The 27301-nt window shown below is 39.9% G+C and overlaps 1 protein-coding gene and 1 long non-coding RNA gene across 2 annotated transcripts in view; one reads left to right on the top strand and one right to left on the bottom strand.

The window, feature by feature from the left end:
- Positions 1-1659: 1659 nt before the first annotated feature.
- LOC122416014 (glypican-6) overlaps positions 1660-27301 on the bottom strand; it is a 39602-nt gene continuing 13960 nt past the window's right edge. The window contains exons 2-8 of the mRNA XM_043428668.1: positions 14957-15127; positions 12527-12669; positions 8556-8804; positions 8248-8416; positions 7602-8013; positions 7276-7445; positions 1660-6936 (exon numbers count right to left, since the gene is read on the bottom strand). Coding sequence (XP_043284603.1) covers positions 6329-6936; positions 7276-7445; positions 7602-8013; positions 8248-8416; positions 8556-8804; positions 12527-12669; positions 14957-15127 — 1922 coding nt within the window. The 3' untranslated portion in view covers positions 1660-6328. The remainder of the gene's footprint in view (positions 6937-7275; positions 7446-7601; positions 8014-8247; positions 8417-8555; positions 8805-12526; positions 12670-14956; positions 15128-27301) is intronic.
- LOC122416019 (uncharacterized) lies at positions 10664-25749 on the top strand. The gene is made up of 3 exons (XR_006262044.1): positions 10664-10715; positions 24994-25113; positions 25392-25749. It is a non-coding gene; the product is annotated as an uncharacterized lncRNA (long non-coding RNA).

The raw sequence follows: 27301 nt of genomic DNA, 5'->3' as shown, positions 1-27301 counted from the left end.
GAAATTCTAAAACGGATGCGAATCGTGGCAATTCGCTCGATGATTGGCTCGAGCGGCTCGAGAGGAAATATCTCGTAAAGGCGGATCCACAACTAAAATGACCACGGTGACATCTCGACTTACCGTCCGGTACTAGACCATGACGTTAGTAAGCCCGTGTGGATCGCCAATTCGACGTTATTCTTACTTCCAATGAATGGCATACTCGACAGCATAAGGCCTGCTACACACGGTCGGCAATAGTATTGCGCAATATAGGTGATTGCACAATATTATTGAGCGTGTAGATGTAGTATTGAAACATTGCGCAATCATTGAACAGAAGTTTGAGCCATCTTAAATTTATGGTGCACTACACACCATACAATATTGTGCAATATTACTGTGCAATATTATTGACCGTGTGTAGCGGGCCTAACGCTATTAACGCTGTCAGCGTCAAAGTAGAATGTACCCAATAAGTTTGTATGGTGTGTAGTGCGCCATAAATTTAAAATAGCTCAAACTTCTGTTCAATATGGCTGTTTTTCCAACAAGTTGGCTCTGTGTGACGGTAGGGACTAGCTAAGGGACTAGATTGGCCGAAAATGACCGCCGTCACTATTTCCGGTCGGCTAAAGTCACTAGCCTAAAAAAATGGGGTAAGATAGTTGTAGAAACAAGGCACAGATGTCGCAATAAGCTTTTTCGTCGATAATTCAGAAATTACAGTCTCGGTGGCAGGGGTTCTCAATGAATTGAAATACGCACACCTGGGTCACCCGAGACTCGTTATCGTAACAGCTGCTGCATGATCCCGTCGTTTCGACGTCAGGTTATGGTCTCCAAAGTGTTGTTTCATGCAGAGTGTAAACAATGAGGTGATTATCACCATCACTCGTGTTTAAAAATCACCATTAATTCGTGTTCAAAAATAATAATAATTATTATTATTAAACACGAATTAATCGCGTCATTGATAATTGACTCCCCTTCCACTTTTAACTAATTATTTTCATTCATAAATTACACTCCGCATGCATCAACACTTTGAGGATCATAACCTCAACTGTCAAGATGACGTATCGTACAACTGCCCAAACAAATCTCGGAAGCGTATCTATTCAAATGAGAATGAGAACGCCTGCCGCCGAGGCTGTAATTTCTGAATTATCGACGTAAAGGCTTATTGCGACATCTGTGCCTTGTTTCTACAACTATCTTACCTCATTTGTTTCGGCTAGTGACTTTGGCCGACCGGAAATAGTGACGGCTGCCATTTTCGGCCAATCTAGTCCCTACCTATATTTATATATATCGACGGATATGTATTTTGTATATCTATATTGAATAACTCAACCGGAATAAAAGCGCCGTGTAAACGTAGTCAATGTTACTCAGCTCTATTTTCATAATATTTAAGTGGCTATAAATAAATCAAATATTTAAATTAAAGAGAAACTGCCAATGGACATAACAAAAAAAATTAGTTCCAATATAGTGGCTTCTCCCCATGCTTTTGACTCGTATACCTATCCATCTGTTATATATATATATATATTATCCGAACAAATTGCGTATGCCGCCGCACATGCGCGGACGGTTTTGAAACCGCATATATATAGTTGATTGAAAAGATGGGCGGAAAGCGTCACTAACGAGTAAGAATAAACACAGAACTTGGATTTTTATTTTCATTTTATTTTTAAAAATCTTCTCGTACGACATTTGAAACTTGATTCACTATAGTCGCGCAAACGAATAACATCGAAAATCGTACAAATTGGGTCCCGTAAATTACGATTGACCAATCACCCTCGTTTCTAGCGCGCACGCATTCATACACGATCGTGTCGACCTATGTCTATAAGGTTATCGCATTCTCTAATCCATCAGCGTCGAGACACTAAACACCCTGAGAGTGTTTTATACAATATTTTTGTAACTTTACTTCTAACAAAAAAAATTTTGCACTTTCAAATCCCAACAATCATACACATAATATTATTAACAAATAAAATACTTGAAACTTGCAAGTATACATGTGCGTGCGCGCGCGTGTATGTATGGATCAAAGGCTTTTGTATATATATATATTTTAACTTCTCGAATCGTATAATCGATTGGAGGAATCGATCAAAAGAATATGGCATCGTAGACTAAATACACTGCACAGCACGCGCAATTTCATCTCTCTCTCTCTCTCTCTCTCTCTCTCTCTCTCTCTCTCTCTCTATCGTGTTATCTAAATGGAGTTTAAAAAAATATCACCTTCATTCTTTCTTCAATTTCGACAGTTCATCAAGCTTCGAAGCCCATATAATCGATTACGTTTCCAACGTAAGTCGCACACTGAAATAAACAATAATCCGTCTTTGCTTGAGCACACCATGTATCTACTTTATTTTGCATGATTCCTCTCGGGTGATCTATCATTATCCTACAGTCGTCTGAAAAATCGAGGCGGGCACCTTTTAGTCGGATAAAGATTTTTCATATCCCACGAAATTTTTAAGTTACTCGTGTTCTTTTTCGATTGGAGAAGATGCCCATTCGTTTGTCTTAAAATATGATGGAGTTTCAAGTAAACGGTGATTTGCTTTTTACTTATATAAGGATCACTTGAATAAGCTTTGTCTATAATCTGGGATAAAAAGACGTTTTCGTGAGATGAATATATATATTTTTTTCACCCCTCATATACGAGCTGGTAAGTATCGGTGTAATTATATAAAACATTCGACTATATTTTGGAGAAGAAAAAAATGAAACTAAATTATCCCGACTTGAAATGATCGATTGATGTTTTAATGAGTAGTTCCACAACATAGGAAGAATGCAGGCTTCTTTATAAAAATTTATGCTAAAAGAAAATTATTTGATAAAAAAGATCACATTGTATATTTCTTAAATTCCAATGTAAAAAAATGAAATTCGAAACAACAAGAAAAAATAATAATGAGTATTAACGTTGTTCGGTTTGCTCTTTCTCTTCTATACGATGGTTATCCCGTAGCATCGACAGGGCCTCTCTAAAGGAGTGAAATGGCATCTCTAGCGTTCAAAATTTATTTTTTTTCTTTTTCACCGAAAAACTTTCACGCCCTTTCTGTAAATATTGAATAATTGTGTACCGTCAATAGATTTTATATAATATCAGCCTCTTTTAAGAAACGGAAGCAACGATTGTTTCGATTTCTGCTGTCAAATGAGCCATGGAAAAGTGTAATTTTTTTTTCTTTAAATTTTTCTCATTAGCTTTTCCGGGTCATTAGTATTTCCGAACCTTGAGTGTCTTTGAAACAATTGATGAGCTTTCGATGCTGGCTATCGCGTAATTTGGAATATCCCTCACGTCGAATTTATTCTTTATTTCAATTCTACATAAATAATTTTCGAGGTTAAAGTATTATACAACCTCTTGGTTGATCGAGTTTAACTTTCAAGACAAAAAACGGATTTTCTATATTGCATAGAAAATATCAGCGTGTAGGTACGGTCTTGCACGTGATATTTTTTTTTTTTTTTTAAGAATCTTTTGTCTGAATTATTGCCGTGTAGCGAATAAACGATTTCTTCCCAGATTCGAATACTCCAAAGACACTCAACTACATCATCGCCCCCCTATGTGTCGTTAGCGATGTATACAATTTTCATTTTTTCCCATTATCTCTCCTCTTCTTCATGCGCACACACACTCGCGCATTTGCATATATTCTCTTGCATACATACGTTTGTATATAAAATGGATATATAATATGCATGCATGAATATACGATAATAATAGCAATAATAATAATAATAATAATAATAATAATAATAATAATAATAATAATAATAATAATAATAATAATATAGCTACGAATATTTAGCTATTTATAGTATTGGTTTGAATATTTCACTAGATTTGTAAAACGTCTCTTTCGTATAATTTATTATTTCTGAAATTCACACGTCGTATCGAGATCCAAGATGTGTTCGATCAACTACCCCCGTCACTAACGAAACTCACGACGGACCGGGATTCCATATTCTGTGACGGAGGCGTCACGAACACATCATGGACAACAACACGCGCGTTAAGGTATGGGAAGAGTGACAAGACACCTCATGCGCGTCAGAAGAAAAAAAAATTTTGGTAATAAGAGAAACATTACATGAAAAATTAGCATCGCGCTACAATCATTTCTGAAGAAGGAAAAAATGAGAGTAATTCAAACATTTCGGGATTGAGAGGTTTTTTAAAATTTCGCTTGTCTTATCGTCAAATTAAAAATTCAGACAGTTTTGTCTGAAATATTTTTCGCAATTAATGAATATAAAAAACAAGTGTAAAACGACGTGGTCTCGATAACTAAACTATTAGGTTCCATTGAATGCAGTAAAGATTTCGATTTGTTGAACTTAAAAACGTGTTTGTTCAGGATTTCACTTATATGCTTAGGCACGCGCGCGCGCACACACACACACACACACGCACACCCACCCGTACACGCACCAGCACACACATGTATATAAATAAAGTTGTGGAACGGTCCAGGCGATGTGGAGAATAAATGCACAATGTGTTTATTAGAAAAAAAAAAAAGAGAAAAAAAAGGAAGCCGCTTCCATCAAATTACGACTGAATTTGATATTATCACAGTAGCCTGGCTATTTTTATTCCACCCGTGATACCACACTCGGGCACTTTTTAGACTCCCACTAATTTTTTTTTCTCTTTCCTTCGTAGTAGCCTTTTCTACATTCTCGCTCACAAGTATAAGAAACCTTGTACCAAACTTATATATTTACGTACGCGACACGTCGACGAATGGAGAAATCATTTTCGAGAGCACTTATCATTAACGAACGGATATACAGTGCGCATCGATCAGCAAAATTACCTCGATCGACCTTTTTTTTCTTCCACTGCAATTCAATTTGGCGAACGAAACGAACGTCCAATTTATAATATATCTCTCTCTTGATTTACTCCACCTCCGAACAAGATTATGTACAATTTTACAAAAAGTATTATAAACGAATTTTGTTTTCAATCGATTGGTTTCAGCTCGAGTTGCATAATGTTCATTCTCTCGTCACATTAGAAGCTTTCCAGGAATCAACGCACAGTGTAAAACCGCGTCGTATGTATGATGAGTGTGTTATTTTGCTCTAGCTGAAAGACACTTGTTGTACAAAGCGCGGTGTCGTTTGCCGGAAAGCTCACATTCTCCCTAGGATTTGACTAAGAGACAGGGCACATGACAATTTGGGCATATTACATGCGACGTATTTTGTCTTAATTTTATGTTTTCCTGAGATGGGTTTAGGAATATTTTCAAAGATTCACTAACAATTCAGAAGTTTGTGATTTGGGTTTGTTTTCTCAACCGTTTCAATCATTGAAACACCAATAAATTATATAAACAATTATGAAAATGCAAATTTATATCCCCTCCCGAATGTTTCAAGTTCTTATCTTGTACCTGCGCGCGTAAAAATGCACTTTACGGAGTTTAAAACTTTTCTCATCGAAGCAAGTACATATTATTTATTATATACGGGTCTTGGCCCTTAAATATCATGTACAACTTGAAACATTATAATTTAATCTCAACTTGCCAAATCATCAGGAAAAGAAGCTCGATTGTATAACAGATTTGAATCCACCTCGCGAGCTTCATGAAAACAAATTGTCATAATTTCTAATTGATTAAATAATTAAATAAATGCCGAAAAAATCGTAAAAATACACCAGGATTAATAAATATTTCAGTCCTGTATGCTTTCGTATACTCAGTTCTCTCTGTCTTACGTATTAACAACATCCGTTCTTATGGCCTCTCCTCCGCCGCCCTCCCCTTTCATGGCCAAATCATTTTTCATGGATTCACTCGATCAATTACTCCTACTGTGTCTAAGCTTAGTCATTATGATTTCTATAATGAATAATATTAATAATTGTTGTTATTTACAGTGACGTATGCACTGTTTTTAAATTTCTCATCATTCCGAGCTCCGATATAAATTTTTTTCACCTTTATTTTACTTTTTTACTCTTATTCGAGAAACCCGCCATGTCGTTCCGTCCCCGTTCACAATTTTCCCGAGTATTTAATCGTTTTTTCATTCGTCTGCCGCAAATGCATTGAAAATGTATAAAATATCGCGGCGATTCTCCATGAGTTGTCAGGTTCATTGTGATATTTAATTTTTTTTGAAAATCTTTGTTTTTGTTTTTTTTTTTTCATTAAGGAGAATTCAAGTATAGAGATGAAGATGAAAAAAATAAAAGAGGCTATGAAATGTGTGGTCTTTGATAGAAAAATATTTACACGTTTAAGCGTATCGTCAAATGAAAGGATCACAGCCACTCGGTAAGACAACCGCCAAACCACATGACAACGATTGGGAATAAATATGTCGTGAGTGCTCGTGACAATGGCATTTTTTGATGATGCGAAGTTGTACCAGCACCAGCTCCGACATCACCGCCACCATCGCTTCCAACGATACTAGTCGTTGTTCCATTTTTGCTTTTGATACTGTTGTGATTGTCGTTATCATTGTTGTCGTTGTTGTTGTTGTTGTTGTTGTTGTTGTTGTTGTTGTTGTTGTTGTTGTTGTTGTTGTTGTCGTTGTTGTTGTCGTCGTCGTCGTCGTCGTCATCGTCATCGTCGTCGTCGTCGTCGTCGTCGTCGTCGTCGTCTTCGTCGTCATCGTCGTCGTCATCATCGTTGTTATTTTTGTGCTTGTTGTTATCGTTGCTCGTCGGGGCTTTTGATTCAATTTCAACTCTAGGCGGTGACGCCGGATCGATCGGAATCGTTGGTAGTTTAGGTTTACCGGGCACAATCTGATCCGGCTCGTAGCCAGAGGATTCTTCACTGAATCCATCCTCGTCGTCGGTTATTGGATCTTCATCGTCATTACTGTCGCCCGAACCACTTCCTGATCCATAGCTTGCCTCCTCTGCGAAAGCGAAAGAGAAACATTGTTACATACGGTCACGTTTAGGATTTACCTCATATCTTGAAGAACGGGGATGTGAACCTGAATTTTCTGATCATCGTTATGATAAATCTCAGTTAAAAAAAATAATTCACTATTATTTTCCTCAAAATGTCAAGTCTATTCTGGGAAAATACGTAGTACGATGCCCCTTACCCCCCGTACAACCCACTTTCCATGCGGTCGCCATGCTCAAAAGATAAATGTTTCGCCAAAAAATAGACGAGCGTCCAAATGAATTTTTCCTTTTTATATAATAATGAAACTTTCCAAGATGAACGATTAAATGGGGAAATTTACCAGGATCGAGCCAATCAACATCTTGCCCGTTGAAGGCTGAACGTAATCTGTTTGTAATCGTTGTGAGAGCTTGAACTTGATCTCGAACTATCGCGGTTCTCGGACCACCGCCTCTTACCTCCGGATTCAGTGTCTGCATCTCACCGTCAGATGTCACGGGATAGAGATATCTGGAGACATAAATTGGCAACGTCAAGTAGAATAATGCTCGCTGCATTCTGTGAGATTAATAATTTTGATAAATCAACTTATTTCTTCCGTAATATTATTAAATGTCAAGATGATGGAGGCTGTATAAAAATTTGATTGAATAAATGAAAGCTCACTTGTCAACGTGCGTGCCGTTCCAACACTCGTTGGTGTTGCTCGGTGGAACAACGAGGCCCTCGTTGCACAATTGGTACGGCAAATATATCCAAAATTGTCTCGAGTCTCTGACCCTTTGTCTAATTTCTTTGACCAATTTATCGAGCATCGCGGCGGTCGAGGATCTGTCATCGCCGCCCGTCGAATCTTGATCGAAACTCGACGAATCCGTATCCGATTCTCTATTGTTCCGGCGTCTCCGTCTTCTACCCAAAATTGGACGTCCACAACCCGTGAAAACACGTTGGGAAACATCGTGACTATTTTCTTGAAAATTCATTATTGCTTCCGAAATTTTCAAATTAATCGGCCTCACGAGCATTTCGATATTGAACGGTCCCAATAATCGCTCGGCAACTTTGCCAACTGCCTCTGTAAGTTGAATAAATATTTCAAGTAACAATAACGCTTAACGATAGAGAAAGAATGAATGAAGGAATAAAAACAAAAAAAAAATCATAATTTACAGGCATATATACGGTTGCGGCATGGATAGTGTTTTGTGCGCGGAAAAATAATCGGGACTGAGTGAGTCAGTAAATTTCAAAAGTATGTGCATATGGATGGAGGATGAATGCGGTTAAAAGGAATCGCGGTTCTACTCACCGACAAAGTGATTCCATTCGGTGTCGAGGGCCGCGTGCTGGGCGAGGCAACCCTTCATTACGTTTGCGCACATGTCACCGCACGCCAACACATTACCGGGTATACCGCTGCAAGATGGACACGCCGTCATTCTCGTCAATGCCGCGGCACACTCCGGTGACGACTTGAGCTGCAAAGTCGATAATAATTATTTTAAATGTTGTCTCATTCATGTATACGATAAAATATATAATATCAATGATAAAAATTTCAAAACTCGCATTCTCGAGCGATGGATAGAAAGTTAAAACTACGATGGGTGCGCATACCGTCTGCATATTTTTCAGAACATCACCCGCTACGCTCAGAGCCTGACTGAATGCTCGGGTTGCGACGAATGACCTTTTTATTTGTACTCCAAGCTTTTGTGGAACATCACCGAACGGTCTCATCTCTTTCATATGATTGCCGACGCACTTGAGATACTTGTCGTCAAATTTGTACTGACTATTGAGCACGGTAAACATCTTCTGATAAAGAGTGTTGAAAAAGTTGTCCATCGCATCGTCCAGATTCACCTGCGGTCAAGAGGGTAACTTTGTATTTTAAAATAGCATTTTACGTTACAAGTGTGAAAAAGAGGGAATATTAATATGAGCGGGGTAATGTTTTTAGCGACAGTCGTAGGTCAAGCGTAGCCGAGTGACAGACGAAATGAGCCAAATTGAGGGAGCACCAGCCGAGCCGAGTTATCCTAAACGATTGTCACTAAAAATATTAACACACGAGTTAATATTCCCTCTTTTTTACATGTGTAACGTACACTATTTTTTAACATTAGTGTGTGGAAAAGTCTTGTTCGGGAAAAAATTGAGTAAAATACGTGGGGTTTAAATTAAAATATTAGAAACACATATTTGGAAAACGATTATTTATTTATTTTCGTCTTACAAAAATCCTTTTTTTCTTTATTATTTCAAGCGATACAAAAAAAAACCAAACCTTTTTTTATTAACACTTTCTCCCCTTGGTAACGCGATGACCGATGAATACATAATGACTACGTTTACACGGCGCTCTGACTCCGGTTTAGTTATATCGATATATATATATTCCCTGTTATACAAAACCGGAATAAAACCCCCGTGTAGACGTATAGTTATTCTGGTTTAGTTATGTCAATAGCGATATTCAAAAAATACATATCTGTCGATATAAAACAGACAAATGATCGATGTTTTTAGCTAGATGGGTATTGAGGAAAATAACAACACCGGATTGGCCAAAACGTATAACTAACGTGGTCAGCTGTCGTAAACGAAAAGTAAAATTTGTAAACGAATAGTATATTATGACCCTAGGCACGAAAGTTGGATTTCCTGGCATCCAACATTTGGGCCGTGGGTTGTATACTATTTTTCTTGATCCCGTAGCCGAAAGTACGTTCAATATTTACTAGCAATCGTGAGAGGGGGACGCCCGGACTTTTGCAGGACCGAGGCGAAGCCGAGGTTTTCCTGGTCGGGGCGGGCATTAAAAACATAAACAAAAAGCAAAAAAACACACGAAAATATCACGCAATAATACAACAATATTATTAGTACAAATAAATAATTCGCTGATAAATGTCTGATTTGAAGTCCCATGATAGTTAACAATTTCTTTATTTATTCATTTCAGCCGTCTTATATATATTGTGACAATTTTTATTTTTCAAGATAAAGAGTGAGACACCGGGAAACGTTGCCCGTCTCGCTCGCTCTTTACTTCGGCCGCGCAACCACTCCACAAAGCCTTTATAGGGTCAAAATTTTGCGAGAATATTTCATTTACGCCAAGAGATTTATTTTATTTGTTTTCCATGCGAGCCGTCCTGAGAAATTGGCATGGAAGATGGGAATTTCGGAAAGAGTTATAATCTGAGGGACAGAGAATACTCGAAACGTCGGGGTACTTCGAGCAGAGCTCGTACGCAAGAATACAAACACGTCCCGGACAACACACGCACACATACACATGCCCAATTTCACGAGATACACGCTGTAGCATATGCTCGAAAGTTCGAGAAGATCAACAAGATTTCTGATCCTGTGACGAGTCATCGACGTAGCCGTGCCGAGATTTCAGGAGAGTCCCGTCAAAAGGGACGTCGAACCCTTTCGGAGTTTCAGGATCTAACATCAAATCCAGGATCCGACATTGGAATACTCCTCTTTCCCGTTAAAATTCGCAATAACAGACATATAATCTAGGGTAGGGGTTATAGTTAACATCGAAAATCAAATATTTAATCCCGCGAAAATTCGGGGCTCCGTCTAACGCCCATTATAGAAATTTCGGGTGACACACCTGTCACTCAGCGAGCGAAAAGGGAGAAGAGGGGTGATAACGCGCTACGGAACGAGGCTGGACGTGGGCTGGACTTTGACAGATTCTCGTGAAGTATCGAGCGAGCCAGACGTGGAGATCCCGAGAGTACAAGTGTGACTGTAAGTTTCCGCTTTCTTTCATTGATTTGTGGTCGGTGGACTCTCGAAGAATTTATCCATTATTGTCTTCGCGGCGAATTGTATACTCGTCATATCGGAAAATTAAATTCAATTAATCCCGTCAAAACAGCCGAAATCTCTCAAGAAATACGGTCACGGCGACGGCTTCGCCTCGCGATTTTCAAGCTGAGATTTTGTATTCTTTTCTGTTCGTACCGGCGGCGTTCCGGAATAGTGAAGCGGGCTTTACGAAATTAAAGTAAAAGTAGAGTAAATGTGTAGCTTGCGTATGGCCGTTCACGAAAATTCTCCGTGTCGTAATAATTGTGCGGGGATTCGTGGGGAAAAAGTCGGGAATATGTGTGTGTGAGTTGGGTGAGATAGAGTGAGTGGATCGGGGGTTCGCGTACGCTTGCGACGGGAGAACAGCTCGGCCGGTGATTTCTTTTGATCCCGTAAATAGTTATTGATTACATCGTAATTTTCCCTGACGACAAGTAGCTCTGTGACAGCACGAAACGAGCTCGATATTAAATTATAAAGTGTGTAGGTTCCCGATCGTGTGGGAATGTGATTCGCGACGTTTTCCCCCGAATCGCGTGACAGTCCCGGCGAATTTCTCACCAGCGATATATAAAAAATACTTGACGTCGAGCCGCTACCGCGTCTCTTGATTTGTTAAATAGATCGACGAATGAAACGAAGTGTTTAATTAAACTTTAAATTGTAACTTCAAAGATTCAGAGTTATTCTTCCCTCCGCCCACCCCCATCCCGCTGCCAGCCAAGCCGGTCAACAGTTTCTCTTTCTCTTTTTCGTCGAGTCGCTCAGCGACTGGCGCCGACGGGATTTATCCGGAAATAAAAAAAAAAAAATCGGCGAGAAAGAAATATGGAGAGTTTTGTGACAATATTTGAATATGTTGAAAATTACGGTCGTGTTTTTACGTTATCGCAATCGTGTTTCACCAAGAAACGAGAAACTTGCTGAATTAACGAGATGAGTCGCGTATACAATTGCGACGAGAGCCCGAAAGAAGATGCGCGCCAAGTACGAAAGAAAAGCCAACGTAGAATAAATGAACGTTAACAATTGCTACCTGCTATTGGCCCATTGGAGATGCACTCGCCGCCGCGTTTACAAGATTTTATCAATAGCGCGTCAACAAAAATGATTTATTACAACGTGTGTAAAGAGAATGCGAGGTTTCCTACTCTAATTTCTTGTTTGTCGGTATACGCAAAATTCTTCCCAGTTTTGGCTGTAGTTCCGAAAGGGACACTTCGATTTGAACACCCAGCTTTTGCACACATGAAAAGGAGGTTAAAACAAGATCACACCTAAAATTTCAACCGCGGCAAATGATTTTTTCAATGTTTATCATCATTTTTGTGTGGCGGCCAACGGTTCCGCACATACATCGAAGGTGCTCCAGACCCACCTAACGATTCCGCACACACGTCGAAGGTGCTCTCTATGCGCGTCTTCGCGAGTTGGCTACCGCCACACAAAAATGATGATAAACATAAAAGAAAAAATTTGCCGCGGTTGAAATTTTAGGTGTGATCTTGTGTTTTAACCTCCTTTTCATGTGTGCAAAAGCTGGGTATTGAAATCGAAGTGTCCCTTTCGGAACTATATCCCCAGTTTTTTTCGAGTGTTTGGCACGGATATGCATATTTTTGCAGTATCAAAAAACATTCCTATCTCAATTTCCAATTTCGACGTAAAGCATAATCAGGAAACAAGTACGAATAAGATGAAAATGGCGCAAGTAAAAAAGGGAGAGACGAATAATAGCCGCAACGTACCATTCCTTTGGCGTAATAATTCTCGAGTTCCTTGAAGAGATCCGTGAATACATAGGCGTTTTGTTCGTACAGAATACCATAAGTTTTCTTGAACATTTCGTGAAAGCCCTTTTTGCTCGCTGCAAGCAATTCCTTGAAGAAAGCTGAAAATAAAAAAAAAAAAGAAAAACAATAATCACGGAAAAGTATACATTGTAGCGTAACGCTACCCCGAACAACCCGAATTGACTCCATCCCTAACATAACCTCAAAAATCATCGCGATCCGGCGCGATGTTTGACCGAACGCGTACAACGACCGGTGAGCCGGGTCACTGTCAGCCGGCGGCGGCCGTGGCCGTAATGGTGGGCAATACAATGGTCCGATACAAGATACAAGCGGTGGAGCGCGATACTAGCGGCGCCTCGTATTAAAAACTCGAACTACAATATTTTTTTCTTTTGTAAATTAAAATTCAACGCGATCTCGGAAAATTATGCAACTAGGCTCAAATGAACCGGAAAATTATAACGTATCAAGGAATAATAATTCCGACATGAAATTTTTGAAATAAATTCGTGAAAATAATAAAATAAAAATGCGCTTTACTGCGCTTGCGTAGATCGAATGTTCTCGAACAAGCCGTGACGCAAACAACAATTTTCTGACCAAATTAAATCTTTTTCAATTGAATTTTGTTATAAGATAAAACTTCTGTAAAAATTGTTCAATAATTAATTGAGTCAAATTTTTTATTTTTTTATTGTTAAATAATTCTGATAAAAGCGGTAGTCTGCGCATCGCATCCGTTTAACCAATGGTAGAGCATGAATCGTGGCAACGAGCCAATCATAGAAAGCGTTGCAAAAAGATGCGCAGAACCGATCTAAACTTGAGATTCTCGGCGTTTGATGATTTTATGATGGGGAAACTCCGTATAAAAAGCGCTCGGAGCGATTCGGTGACGTTTCAATTCCAGAGTCCAGGGTCCAATCATAATTTTTTTCAAATTTCCGTTGCACGGGATATCGAAGCGATTCGGCGACGTTTCAATCCCATAGCCCGTGGACGGTAAATTACCTAACCTTGCAGATGCTCAGGGTATCGGAAAGATTCGGTGACGTTTTGATCCCATAGCCTGGGGTTTGTTCCTTAACTCAACCTATTTTAAAAATTTTTTAATTATTTTTTTTTTTTACTTGCTAGAATCAGGGATGATTTTTCTTGTAAATAATTTGTATTTTTGTAAATTTTTCTTCATTATAATTTTTTAAATTCAAACTTGTTCAATAATTTTCAATAATTCCAGAGGCCGCGGTACGAATTTAAGGTTATATCGATTCAAATTAATAATATTTCTTTTTTTTTTGTATAAAATCAAGCACTTTTGAATTATCGAAACTTTTTTATTTTTATTTCGAAAACGAGCGAAACAAAATTTCTCACAATCGGTGAGCGCGATCGCGAATATTTCGCGACAATAAATCAAAAACGAATTTATCCTGCGTAAAAATCGATGACAATTGAATGAATCCGAATTGTTAAATTTTTCCAAAATATACGCGTGGCGGCGTTCAGGCCCGAGGTCGGCAAGAGCGTTACGTTACAATATATATACACATTGTTCAAAAGAATCCCTGCACGAAACTACTGACTTTTTTTTTTTTTTTTTTTTTTTTTGTAAAAACTGGAAGGTAAAAATTTTGTTTGAAACGTGTGCAAGTGCGTATGCCGTACGTGCGAGAGAAATTTTTGCTATCATCTCTCCTCGTAAGAGACAACGCACAACGCTTCTCACTCGCCTCGGATTCACTATACTCGAATGCACTTGCGGGGTTCCTCTTCAATTAAAAAAAAAAAAGATGAAAAAAGTACCGAAAGAAAGAAGCTCACAAGGTCGGCACGGCCCGAGGCGTTTCGAGTTGCGAGATACGCGAGTTTTTCCGCATATCTACTTTCATACCCTCCAAACGTTCCGAACAACAAACTCCCCTCGCATTACATCGTATAATCACTGAAATCTCATTTCGCACCTCCGTAGCGCCTTAGCCCATTGTGCAAGATTACATTGCATTTTTTTCTATATGGCCAATACCATGAAACCATATTCGCGCAATCGTTTCGATTCCATGTGTATACGCAAATGAATGGTTGATCAGCATGTTTTGTCGCCGGACTCGTGTTCCGTTGTGCACGACAACAGCGTATACTCGCATATATATGGGTTTTTATAATAAATACGTTACGCATAACTCCAACGATACTTGGTTGCGGCTATATTTTTCAAATATTTCCAACATTCATATTTCTGAGACCACCCAGTTCCCGCGCGAGCGTATTATACCTAAAAGTCGTGTAATGTTTGACAAAACGTTTTAGCGATAATTTTCGCGCGCCACTCGTCGCAATTGACGAAATGAATGCGGGTGAAGAAATTGAAGGATAACTTACTGTGAAATCGTGTCGCCCTGGCAACGAGTAATTGTTGAAGTCTCTGAAGGGTCGTTCTCATGGCTCTCTCGTGTTTATCACGCGCCCTTGCTTGCAGCCTGAGCTCCATATCGGCTGAGCAGCAAACTTCACCACCGCTGCTTATGCCTCCGCACGACTTCAATTCTCTTGCTGAAATCATCACAGTAATTTGGAATACAGAAGAAAAAAAAACATATGAGGATATTCATATGCTATATACATATATGCTACATATTTGTGGTCGCAATCAACATTTACAAAATTCTTGTTTTCCTATAAACGAGAGCGCGCGATACATTGATTTTAACAACAACACCGCGCGGTGCTGTTAAAATTCTCAAATATGTTCAACAATAATGCTACGATTAATTTTGGGCCAAAATTGATTGAAACTCGGAGCACTCGTCATTTATGATGAGTATATATATGGAATGAACATAATGAGAAAATTAAGTAACGAAAGTATTTCAAAAAATTCAGTCCATGGGGCTGAATTTATGCCGTTCGTAAAGAATAGAATGATACACGGGAACACGCCATTCTCGATCGATTCGCAGTCGTTTATTTTTACCCGCTTGCGTTTATTACTTTATAACGGGAAAGATTACACGAGTCGTTGATTGCATCCCGTCCATTGACGACGAGCCGCCCCCACCACCGGCTTAACACTCGATTGGTTAACGTTCTCTATAAATCGCGAGCTAAACGCTAGTAAAGCTATGTCAATAAATAAATTTAAAAAATATGAGATCTATAGTAACATATACAGCGAATGAATTACGTTACCTGTAGGAATTCAGAATTTTGGAAATAAAAAAAATAAGATCATTTTCTAACGTAGCCAAGTACAGTGAATGAATTAAGGTTCTTGTGAAATTGATCCGTGTACGCTTTTAACCCTAATCCCTCACTTATTCAGAAAAATTTTCCAGCAAACGTCACGGAACAACCAAAGGTTTCTAGAATGATTCTGCAATTATTAAGAGATTATCATCTGTTTTTATGCTAGCTCGGCTTGGCGTGCATGGTTTTCAAATGGAAGCTTGGGAAGAGACAATTGTTCAAATTTATTATGAAAACAATAATTAATTAGTATTGTATGAACGATTGTGAAAAAACCGATCCCCCAATAAAATAAGAGAGGCCCTGTTATATAATGATTTGGTAAACAATATAGATGAGTGAAATTTATGGATAAAATTGATAAAGAAATGAAATGAATCAATCCCTTTATAAGCCTTAATCTTGTACGGATAGATACGCCCATTCTTTCATGCCCATACGCATTTTAATTTATCCACGCGTCACTTTCACTCGTTTGCCCGTACACTCATTTTTTTACCAAATGAGCAGATGATTGGATGAATTACACAAGTACTGAAATGGATGAACAAAGAAGTAAGCTGTGTAAAAATTGATTTGAGAAAAGAAAACTCGTTGAATAGGAAACATTTGGAGTAATGAATTTATCAGTCGAACTAGTCGAGAATGGATATTTTCCTTTATATGTACACAGTGCGGGATCTCACGTCGAACTACTCAATAAAATAGTTGGATGGAAGAGGGACGGCAAATTAAAAAACAATTGCATTAGAGGATCATCAAGTTTGCTTCAAATATATGGACGGATGAGGCATTCCTTCGCCGAGCTTCCATTTGAAAACGCCAAGTTTGTGTGTAATGTTGAAAATGAATTCGTGCAGTACATCGTATAGATAATAATGCATGCACTTGTACGCGTATTTGTGCTTTTCTTTATAAAAGGTTCTTGTACCATATTGCATAAAATGTTTTAAATTTATAACCCGAGCTAGCATTAAAACAGATGATAATCTCTTAATAATTGCAGAATCATTCGAGAAACCTTTGTTGCTTCGTGACGTTTGCTGGAAAATTTTTCTGAATAAGTGACGGATTAGGGTTAAAAGTGTACACGGATCAATTCCACAAGAACCTTAATTCATTCACTGTACTTGGCTACGTTAGAAAATGATCTTATTTTTTTTTTTTTTATTTCCAAAATTCTGAATTTCTACAGGAAACGTAATTCATTCACTGTATATGTTACAATAGATCTCATATTTTTTCATAGTTAAAATTTTTTGAGTTTATTTATAGAAATTATTTTGAACACTTATTAGTTTGAAAAACCATGCACGCCAAGTTTTTGTTCAAAAGCTTGAGTTTTTTTTCTAAATTTGTAATCCAAATAATAAAAAACAAACATCACTTGGCTTGATTAAATTGATATGATTATATTTTTCCAAAGAAACAGAATAAATAATTAAAGGGAAAAATCTAATAAATATTATTATAAACAAGGTTGCACTTTTTAATACTTGGCGTAATTTTTTTACTTTTAAAAAGTTTTTTATGGGGATATATATATATACATATGTTATGCGTAAACCAGGAGCTGGTATTGCCCCCGCTGTGCGCACACTCTCTGTCTCTCTCGCTCGGCGACCGCACGAGGAGAGGGAGTAGCCGCGTTCAAGCGTAGTGCGTGACAAGAGAGCCGAGAAATGTATACCAGTCTCGCAAAGGACGCACGTCCAAGTGTAAACATGCTGAACTTACGCCCGTCTCTCTCTAAGAAATTAAAGTTCCCGAAAAGATGGATTTTAAATCACTAACGTTACATATCTCAGTATCGACTGGACGGATTTACTTGCAACAAAGACCAATGAAAAGGGAAAAATCGAAAAAAAATCGTCACCAATTTTCAGGTTCTTTCATGAAATGGTTTGTTTGTGAGAACCGTTTGAAAATTCTGTGACGTCATAAAACCGGCATATTCGCGTATATAAGATTAGCGGCAGGGCTCGCGCTGGCTTTTCTTTAGCGCTGCAGTTTTTCCTTTTGATACTTGGCGTCGAGCCGCTACCGCGTCTCTTGATAAATTTTGATGTGAAATCGCAAATCGACCGCTTGGACTGGGTACATCATAAGAGTAAAGTGAATTCGTGATGGTGATTGAATTGACAATCGTGCATGAACGCGCGTTTGCTCGAATATATCTACGTTTATATAAGACCTCGTTCTCCGTTGTTTAACTAATTTTTCTACTATGTTTTTATACATTGTGTATGAAATTATTTGTCCATCAAGCAGCAGAGGCGGCTCCATTGTTAAAATAATGAAAGAGAGAGAGAGAGAAAGAGAGATCGCTTTTATGCGTTTCAACAACATGAAACAACGCGGTACAACATAAAATAACGATATAGCACGAGTATATAAAGATGATAAAAAAAAAAAAAAAAAAAAAATAGATTGAGCATAAAATTTGTTGGCAAGTTTTTCCATCATTCGTCGAGCACATGCTTAGGAGCGAGAGCTAGAGCGAACGCGCATATATCAGGGGGGTATATGGAATCAAAAGACGGGGCAGAAAGGGCCGATGGCTAAAACGAAGGGGATGAGTAGACGCCGGCAGGGTTGCTAGGAAACACCCTCTTCCACAAGTGTTATATTGCATTAGCCTAGAGCGTCCTACGACATATGAATAGGGAGTCGAATTGGTTACGCGAGACCAGCACCGTTTTCGCAAACAACCCGTATACCAGCGAACGCGATTGAAGCAAAGCAATAGCCGCATGCATTTTCCTTTTCATCATTATAACTCACACGCGCGCGCGCCTCGTTCTATTCTATATCCAATATCCATGCATTTAGGAGCGACCGGCTTCTATTTCGCATTGGTCTATGCAAACAGGACTGACGTGCGGTGAAAAAATATGATGGAATAAATTTTTCCGAGTGAGCTGAAGAAAAAACACAGCCTAATCTGTTTGCTTGCGTCAGGAGATAGCCGCCACCGTCGCGGGTGTCTCGCGTTGGCGTTCCATGTAACACTTTTCAACAACTACGGTGCTGGATTTAATCAGTGTCAACGAGGCAACGAGGTCAGACGGTTTAAGAGCAACTAATATCGCAGTTGAGCCAGCATGAGATTCTCGCAGTCAATGAATCTCGGCAGCTACGAAAACTAACTTGGATCAACGAGTTATTCAATTCATTTGGTTGATGCGACTATCTAATGGCGCGAATAATTCGAAAGATTCGTTTGTGCTCTCATGAGCCCACTTCAGACGTACCTATATAAAAACAAGATTACAGTATGTCTATGTCAGTTTATCTTCCTTCGCTTCGGTCGCCCAAGCGACTTGGGCAGGTATTGCGCGCGCGCTCCACATAATAAATGTTAGAACGAAGAGAACCACGTATATACGTTGACAACTTGTGTTTCGCGATCCGGCAAAAAATCACCCGAAGGATTGAGACGCGCCGTTAAGCGGCACACGGTTGGAGAGAACGCGTCGCGTCACAAACGATGGATCGCTTCCGGCCGCTGAAACACATATAGCGCGTAGGCCAAATGGAAATGCGAGTATAGTTTGATTGTAACGCGCAAATAGGCGGGTGGCTCGCGGTGGTGCGTTCCGTACAACTGAATTTATACACGCGGCATCACTTGGTCCGATGTATGCAATGTATACGTGTATACACCGCATCACCATTATATTATCGACAACCGTGCTGGGCGACGATCGGTCGGTCGCACCACCATGAAAGCCGGACTCGTATATATTCAACGGGCCGCGCTGTGTCAAGCGAGTGTTGAGCATAAAAGCATGCACCAGCAGAGCTTACTGAATGGCGCCGGTATTCGTGTCACAAGTTTTATCCAGCAGTCTACGTATACGGTGTAAGAGTTTGGGTTTGTTTGGGTTGCTGCGCCGCTGCTACTGCTGCTGCTGCTGCTGCTGCTGCTGCTGCTGCTGCTGCTGCTGCTGCTGCTGCTGCTGCTGCTGCTGCTGCTGCTGCTTATACACATTCGGTAGAGAGAATATTCGGCATCGATCCGAGAAACTGGACACCGCGTGCGTACGAGCGGTGAAAATCACATTGAAAGCGCCCCTTGCTATATTATAAGGGAATATATGGGACAAAATAGGCACTCGATCATCTAAGCAAATTTTGGTGATAAGCATATGCTGGTCTTTCACAGCCATGTTTGAGTCTTAAAAAGGGATTTGAGGCCCTATAGTTCCTCAATTTCGTGAAAAAACAATTTTCGGGGCAAAACGGGCAGAGCCTCTCTCGGAGGCATAAGAATCGAAAAACAGACGTTTAAAAATTTCTCCGTATGCCGTGCAACCGATACAATAGCGACGAAACTGAGCTCAGAGCGGGCAAACCGTGGGCGAACTGCCATTCTTACAAGCCCGTCGTATCGCTCCGCCAGTTTAGCGAGCAGAAAAAAGAAAGTCACGAGGACAGCAAATCCTCGAGTTCGGAAGAGACGTTTCTTGCATTTTTGCGAACAATTGTATTCGCTTTCCTCCGAAGAGTGGATCAGCTGTGTGAAATGCAAAAAATGGGCCCACACCTTGTATACAGGTGCATGCACGTTGATGAAGACGATATCAGCTATGAGTATACGATTTTTGTAAAAAAGAATTTAAAAAAACCTCTATTTTACTCTTAAGCTTGAATTTTGTGCAATTAAAGTTAATTTAGGATCAGAATATGGTTAGAATTTGAAAGAAAACTTTGATGAATTTTATGAAATTTCACCTCTGCGCGTATCCACATTTTATTCTCTCCGTGTGACCAATTTTTTCCAAAATTCACCACAATTCGGACGAATTTTAAAGAAAAAAATAGTTTGGGCAGATTTTGAATGGCCCGTTTTGCCCCGGATTTCAACTTTATGGGGCATCGTGTGTTTCTCAACACCGCGCGATAAAACGAAAATTCAATTGCACGCTCGAGTATAATAGTACAAAATCAAACGAAAATTTTCACCTTCTCCAAATCGTTAGTGCCGTGTATAACCGAAACTTTTTTTCGAATTTTAATTCCTTGTACAATAGTTTTTAAATTATTATCATTATCGAATCGTGTTCCCTCGCATTGTTTACACTTAAAGTTGACGTCAGTCATATCGCTGAGGAGTGAGCAGAAAGCACACGGGTGTGTTGTTATATATACATGAGAGGGCAATATAACGTCCGGTTAGCATTCTCTAAATATAGGGAACACCAGAAACGCGGCTATGCTGAATGTGGTCATTGAACTCGCGTACAATTGGCGTTGGGTCATTTGGTCGGAGCAATTTATCGTCCGCCGCCGCCGCGTAAATATGCGCGTCTCATCCTGTGCACGTGTTTTTCTCTTCTCGTTACAATTTTTTATTTTTCAAATGCGGCGCGTACGTCGATACGGGATTTGAAAAGCTCGATGATCAATGCTGCCGGACGCTCTCTACCGCGTCTTATCATGGATCGAGAATCGGTATACACGGCGGCGCATTAAGAAGACAATAAAGATTGCCCGCGGCGTATAATATAGATACATATAGTTGCGGTTAGTAAGCAAGTAAATAAGCCGTCGAACCGTATAAAGTGCTAGCTTCTTGCCGATTCACATTGTAACAATCGCTCTTCTCTGATTATGCCTCGTGCCGGGTGCTACTCTCTTCATTTTTTTCCCATATCCGTATGGGCATGAAATATTACCGCTCGATTTTAATGTACCTACACGTTCGTCGATTGAAACGAAATCGAGACTGTCTACTCGAATGCTGCTTCAACTATAGAAAAATAAGACATTGACGTATCGAACAGAATCTTCTCTTTGGCAACGACTCCGCGTTTCTCCCCGACGCAATGCGCTTCCGATTCAGCCGTTGCTGGGAAAAAAACAACACTCAAATGATTCGATCAGTTTTCAATTTCCGGATAAATCGCTGTTGGAATTGATTTTCAATATTTTTCATTAAGCCTTATCAGGCTTCGTTATCCTCGACAAATATTATATTCGCGTATACGTTGTGATTTTATGTACGTACCTACTACTAGGTAATTGATCAACTACAAATCAATTTCTCTCTTGAAAACGAAAATGATTAGAATGCGTGCTGCTTAATAAAACAACACGTTTAATTATGAATTTTTTTAGTTTCTCAAAAAGAAAAGATATTATGTATTTTTTTTTTGTTTCTTTACAAATTTACAAATTTATAACGAATACCCCCCTCAACGCCTTTATCATTCATTGCCTCAGCCAATATTTGATTTCGACATACTATTTATCTCAAGTGAAATGATAGAATTTTGCGAGTTGCCATCGGGATAAAAATCACTTTTCTGGGGGGGGGGATTCTACTGGGCCCGGCTGTTTTCTTCCCCGCTTTGCCCCGCTCACCCCTGTATAAAATGAGGGAGGCGAAGGAAGAAAGATTGAGACGTGGAAAACAAGAGGAGATAATGAAAAGGGGTTTGCAGAGCTAATCTCGCAAAGTTCGTTCAACTTGCGACGAGTGAGGATAAAATGTTGGAATGACTAAAATTTCTTTCGATTTTTGCGCTACTCTATATTCTGGTCTGTCTATAAAACAACTACTCTCCATTTTGAATTTTAAAATATGAACTTTTGGCATTCGTATGGTCTGTTAAAATTGCATTCGAAATGAAAACTATAGAAATATATATACCTAATATATTTTCGAGTAAATACGAATTCGAAGAAGCAATATTCGCGGTTAAACACGTAATCCGCTAAATAGTCGATCTGATATTACAACTTTTAAAATTTCGAAATATCGACCATTCCAAAATTTGGTTATTATTTTATATATATTGAACCCTACTCACTTGCGAGCGCGAATCTGTTTGATTCGCGAAGAAAGAAACGAAAAATGAAGAAAAATTGGTAAGCTCTGCATGGATCTGTCAGACTTGAATACAATAAGAAGTATAGCAAGATCGAACGACATTCGATCTGTGATAAAAATAATATATAGTGAAACGTTTCGGTATTCGGGAGGTAGTCAGTTTCCCATCAAATATCGAAACTTAGGATTTTTTAGATCCTCTTATTCTCTCACGTAGGAGAGGCGTCAGTGTGCAGGTTCGTGCACTGACCGGCGGATTTTTGCCAGGAGGGGGTAAAAAGCCTTCAGATTTCCCCATCTTGCAATCCGAGGAGCTTGCCCCGAACTCGACCTTCAAAAACGGATACTTTCGTCCGGTATAAGAGCATTCGGTACTCTACATTGCTTTCTCGCTATACGCAATCGGGCTTAGCCTCGCTAAAGGGTACTGCGAGAAGCAATCTCCTCGTTATCGAGGAATGATAGGCTCCATTATTATTTTGTTTTTGTACAATTTTGGTAGGAATAAGGTGGAGGATGAAGGAAAGGTTGGGAGCCTTATTGCATGTTGTCGTACGGACGGTGCTCCGCTGACGCGAGAGCGCTCCCCGTCCGTATAGCCCTCTGACAGACTTCTGTCAAACCAGAAATCGTTCCAGCAGAGGGTAAGACTGTCCGGTTACAATAATATACGAATATAGCATGAAAAATTAAGACAAAAGGGTGTAATATGAAGAATGAAAATAATGAATAAAAAAATGTTACGAATCAATATAGATGGGTGGATGATGAATAGGAATAAAAAAAAAATGATAAGAGTTGATATACGCGCAGAAGGTTTTACCGTGTATGCCTCCGATCGTATACACAGTTTTATTAGTACAGAGATATGAAGTGCGCGTGAGCAACAAGAGAGTTCGGTTACCGCCGCCGCCGCCGATGTAACTGATTCCCGTATTTTTTCACTTGGCCGCCGTATCATCCTCCTCATACTCCCTCTTCTTATATATAGTATCGTTTTGCGCGTCTACCAGTGCTTTTGTTTTATTACGTGTAACGTTATACTCGAACGGAAGATGTTTGCTCCATTTCCGTAGTGAGAAATGAGAAGGCATGCCAGCGCGCAGTAGGACGAAAAAAGATTGCGATGAGTAAAGAGAGGAGGAAAGAAGGAAAACAGTGAACGAGGAGTGAGAAAGTTAGGGGTGCTAGGATGCACGGTGAGGAGAAATAGAGGGGGAGATCGGGAAAAAATACAATAATCGAGAAAAGAAGAAATGAGAGAGCGGAGATTGGCGAGACATGCCGGGCGGCACCGTCGAGGTTCGTCAGCATTTTCACGTTACTACGGATATAGACGACGATCTCGGTGTTGCTAAGCAAACTCATGCTTGACTCACTATCGTGTTCGTTTATATTTTCCCTCTACTCTTTCTCTTTTCTTCGCGCTTTCTCCGCAACTTTCAATCAAGCTACCGAAACATTTGTACTCGCAGCGTTAACTCTGCGCGCGCAACAACACTCCTATAATTATTCATCCCCCCCCCCCCCCCCCCCCAAGTTATATCCCTCACAAATGTTGCAAAAAAAAATCCTGGGTAGCTAATCCAAGGATATATTATACTTGGCTGTGTGCATGGATTGTATATAGGATTGTATTATATTAGTTCGAAAAAACCGGAAAACGAAACAAGAACGGTAGGCTTGGTGTGATTTTCAAAAAAATCTACCATCTTTATGACGCGAAAGCGGTAAAATTGATCCAACTTTTTCGGATTAATCATCAAATAAGTATTCAATCGTCCACGTCCCACTTATTCTCCAATAATAGAGAGATGATGAAGAGAAAAAAAAATCGCTATTTACCGGACACATCTATATATACTCGATTACTTTTAATTTGCGCAAATGTTATTCGCAAAATTGAAATATCCAAATAATATAAAGTAATGATGGTTTATTTATATCTTATACTTTGGTATTTCTAAGCCGCAAGCGACAATTGGAAATTGACGAAGCAGCAGCGCGTTGCGACGGCGGGTGCTAGAAAAGTGAGGGAAGAGCGTTTAATGGAGACATCGGTTCGTAAAGAAAATCATCATATATAGTTATATAAGTGGCAAGGATAAGAGATATAAATAGAGAGGTGAAGAAAGAAGATGGATATCGTTGAACGGTGTGAGGTCCCTGCACGCACCATGTGTTCCTATCACCTGCTGCTGCTGCTGCTGCTGCTCGAGAGAGAGAGAGAGAGAGAGAAAAAAAGAAAGAGATCTTTGTGATTTTGGGCTGTGAGTTGGGCCCAATAGTGAAATTCTTTAAAACATGAGCCCTTCTCGTTTCTTTTCTTTTGCAGAGAGAGACACAGACATTCGGTCGTGTAGCGGTGCGGCGAGCGGATTACAGCTGCTCAAGGTAGAACGAATATTATAGAAAAAAATCTTGCTTTCACCTCGAAAGATCTCTCGTTAAAAGCGTAAGTACCGAACTTGACAGCGCGTATGACATAATATTAAAACGAAAATATCAGCAGCTAATAGTCCAATATTTTTATCAAACGACATAAAATTGGATATTGTCATTCATTATTATAATGACACAAACAATTCGAGTTTACAATATTTTATTCGGAAATTTGTGAAAAGGTCGCGCGGTATGGTTGTTCGCGCCTTTGGCGTATTATAAAAATGTCCAACGGATGAAAGAGATTGCGTGCCCGGGTTGATCTATATATATACACACTTATATACGCAGTTTCGTACGATAGAGGATGAGTGGCGCACGATGGCGGAGGATACCTGGGTGCAAGGTGCATTCTTGGAGGAAGCAAAGCTAATATACAGAACATAATATACACAGACACAGCGAGTTGAGATACTTTTCATCGTCGGAGCGTGAGCGCCGCACGGCATTCGCTCACACACATTGGTGATGAACGAGAAGAACACGCGCACACTTGGCATTAAGGAGCAGAAGGAGAAGATCAAGCGTGCCGCTGCCGCTGCTGCCGCCGCCGCCGCACCACCGACTCGACCAACAGCTCCACCAACGGTGAAACAAAACTTGAGGCCCGTGCCGACTGCACACCGATACAGAACACACACACGGCGGATACGGGCGGGAGGAGGAGGAGGAGGAGGAGGAGGAGGAGGAGGAGGAGGAGGAGGACGACGACGACGACAACGAACAAACGATGCGGCTCTTCCGTTCTTTGCTGTATCACATTGACCGCAAAAAATACAATGATTGATCCATCAAACCGTATAGACGGTATAGCGACTATATTATAAAAATCCGAGATACTGGCGAGTGCATTTACAAAACTTGCAAATCAAGTGATTATTGGTCGCTTTCTCCGTTCGGGCTATATTTATATCTATTTAACAGAATCTTTTTGGATAATGCGGCGTCACACAACGCGTAATAAGGAGCACCGCGATAAGTGGTCTGGGCTATGAACTTGTGTATATATAGAGGTATATGCGGATAAAAGTGTAGCGTTGCATCAGACTCTGTTGAAAAAAAAAAAAAAACACTCAGCCACGAACGTGTGGTACGCACATCTTGACAAAAGCCTACTCGAATATCTCACGGAGGCAACAACATACCTGCTCAAACTCCGCAGGGGCAGCACCCCACCCCATTCATCCATTTCCTGCACCGAACGTTTCTCTCAACGGAGAAAGAAAGAGAGCTAGCTCGTCTTTTGCTTTGTCTCCTCCGTGGGAGAAATGTTCTCTCTCGGCATTTCTGTAGTAGTCTCTTTGGATCCGTGCTACACTCCGAGTCTCTTCATTCGGATGTGGTTTCGTAAATACGCACATATTATAAATGCAATTAACGCGAGCGTGGAGCAATGAAAAAATGGAAAACATTCCGGCGGCTGGGAGTGTCCAATAGTCCAATCGTATTATCAAATATTTCCCATTAAATCGGACTAATAAAGATAATTTTCATACCAACATCTAAATGTGTATCCCGATGCCAGACAATTTCCTGATGAATATATAGAGCATTTACAACATTTAAATAGAAAATCAATAACGATAAAATAAGGGTTATTATAATAAAATATAACAAAGATCAGCCCGGCGGGGCCGCCAGTGAGAAATCACCAATAGGGAAAACGTTTTTCGGGGCTATTTGATCGGCGGCTGGCTGCCGGACGCCGCGGACAAACGGATCAAATTCGTTTATATTTTTATTGAAATTGCTGGCCATTCCGTAGAGCGGTGTATTTTTTTCAGAAAAGAGGCCAACAGAGTCCGGTTATCCGGTTCTATTTCTCGTTTTCACCCTCTGCTCGTGACTCCATTCTCTAGGTAGTATATGTTCACCAGGAGAACAAAACCACCTTGAGAAATAAATGCAGCACATATATATATATATACGAAAGTATATTGACGGGAATTCTATTGGTTTCGATTGAATAATTCTGAGCGAGGATGAACCATGAAGGCGGCGCGACATGGGCCTTCAACGATATACTTACTAACTGCGAACCGACGGGCAAAAAGTGGCATCGAGTCAAACTTGAACGGACACGCATAAACGAGTTCCCATACAGGAGTCCAAAGGAATTTCTAAAGCCAAACGAATCACCGCAAGCCGCGCGCGGACTATCTCCGACCGCGCGTATACGGCATACGCCTCGACTCCCATCG

This window comes from Venturia canescens, chromosome 9 (assembly GCF_019457755.1).
Source record: "Venturia canescens isolate UGA chromosome 9, ASM1945775v1, whole genome shotgun sequence".
Classification (NCBI taxonomy): Eukaryota; Metazoa; Arthropoda; class Insecta; order Hymenoptera; family Ichneumonidae; genus Venturia; species Venturia canescens.
Note: the sequence above shows the minus strand (reverse complement) of the source record. Positions and strands in the feature narration are given on the sequence as shown.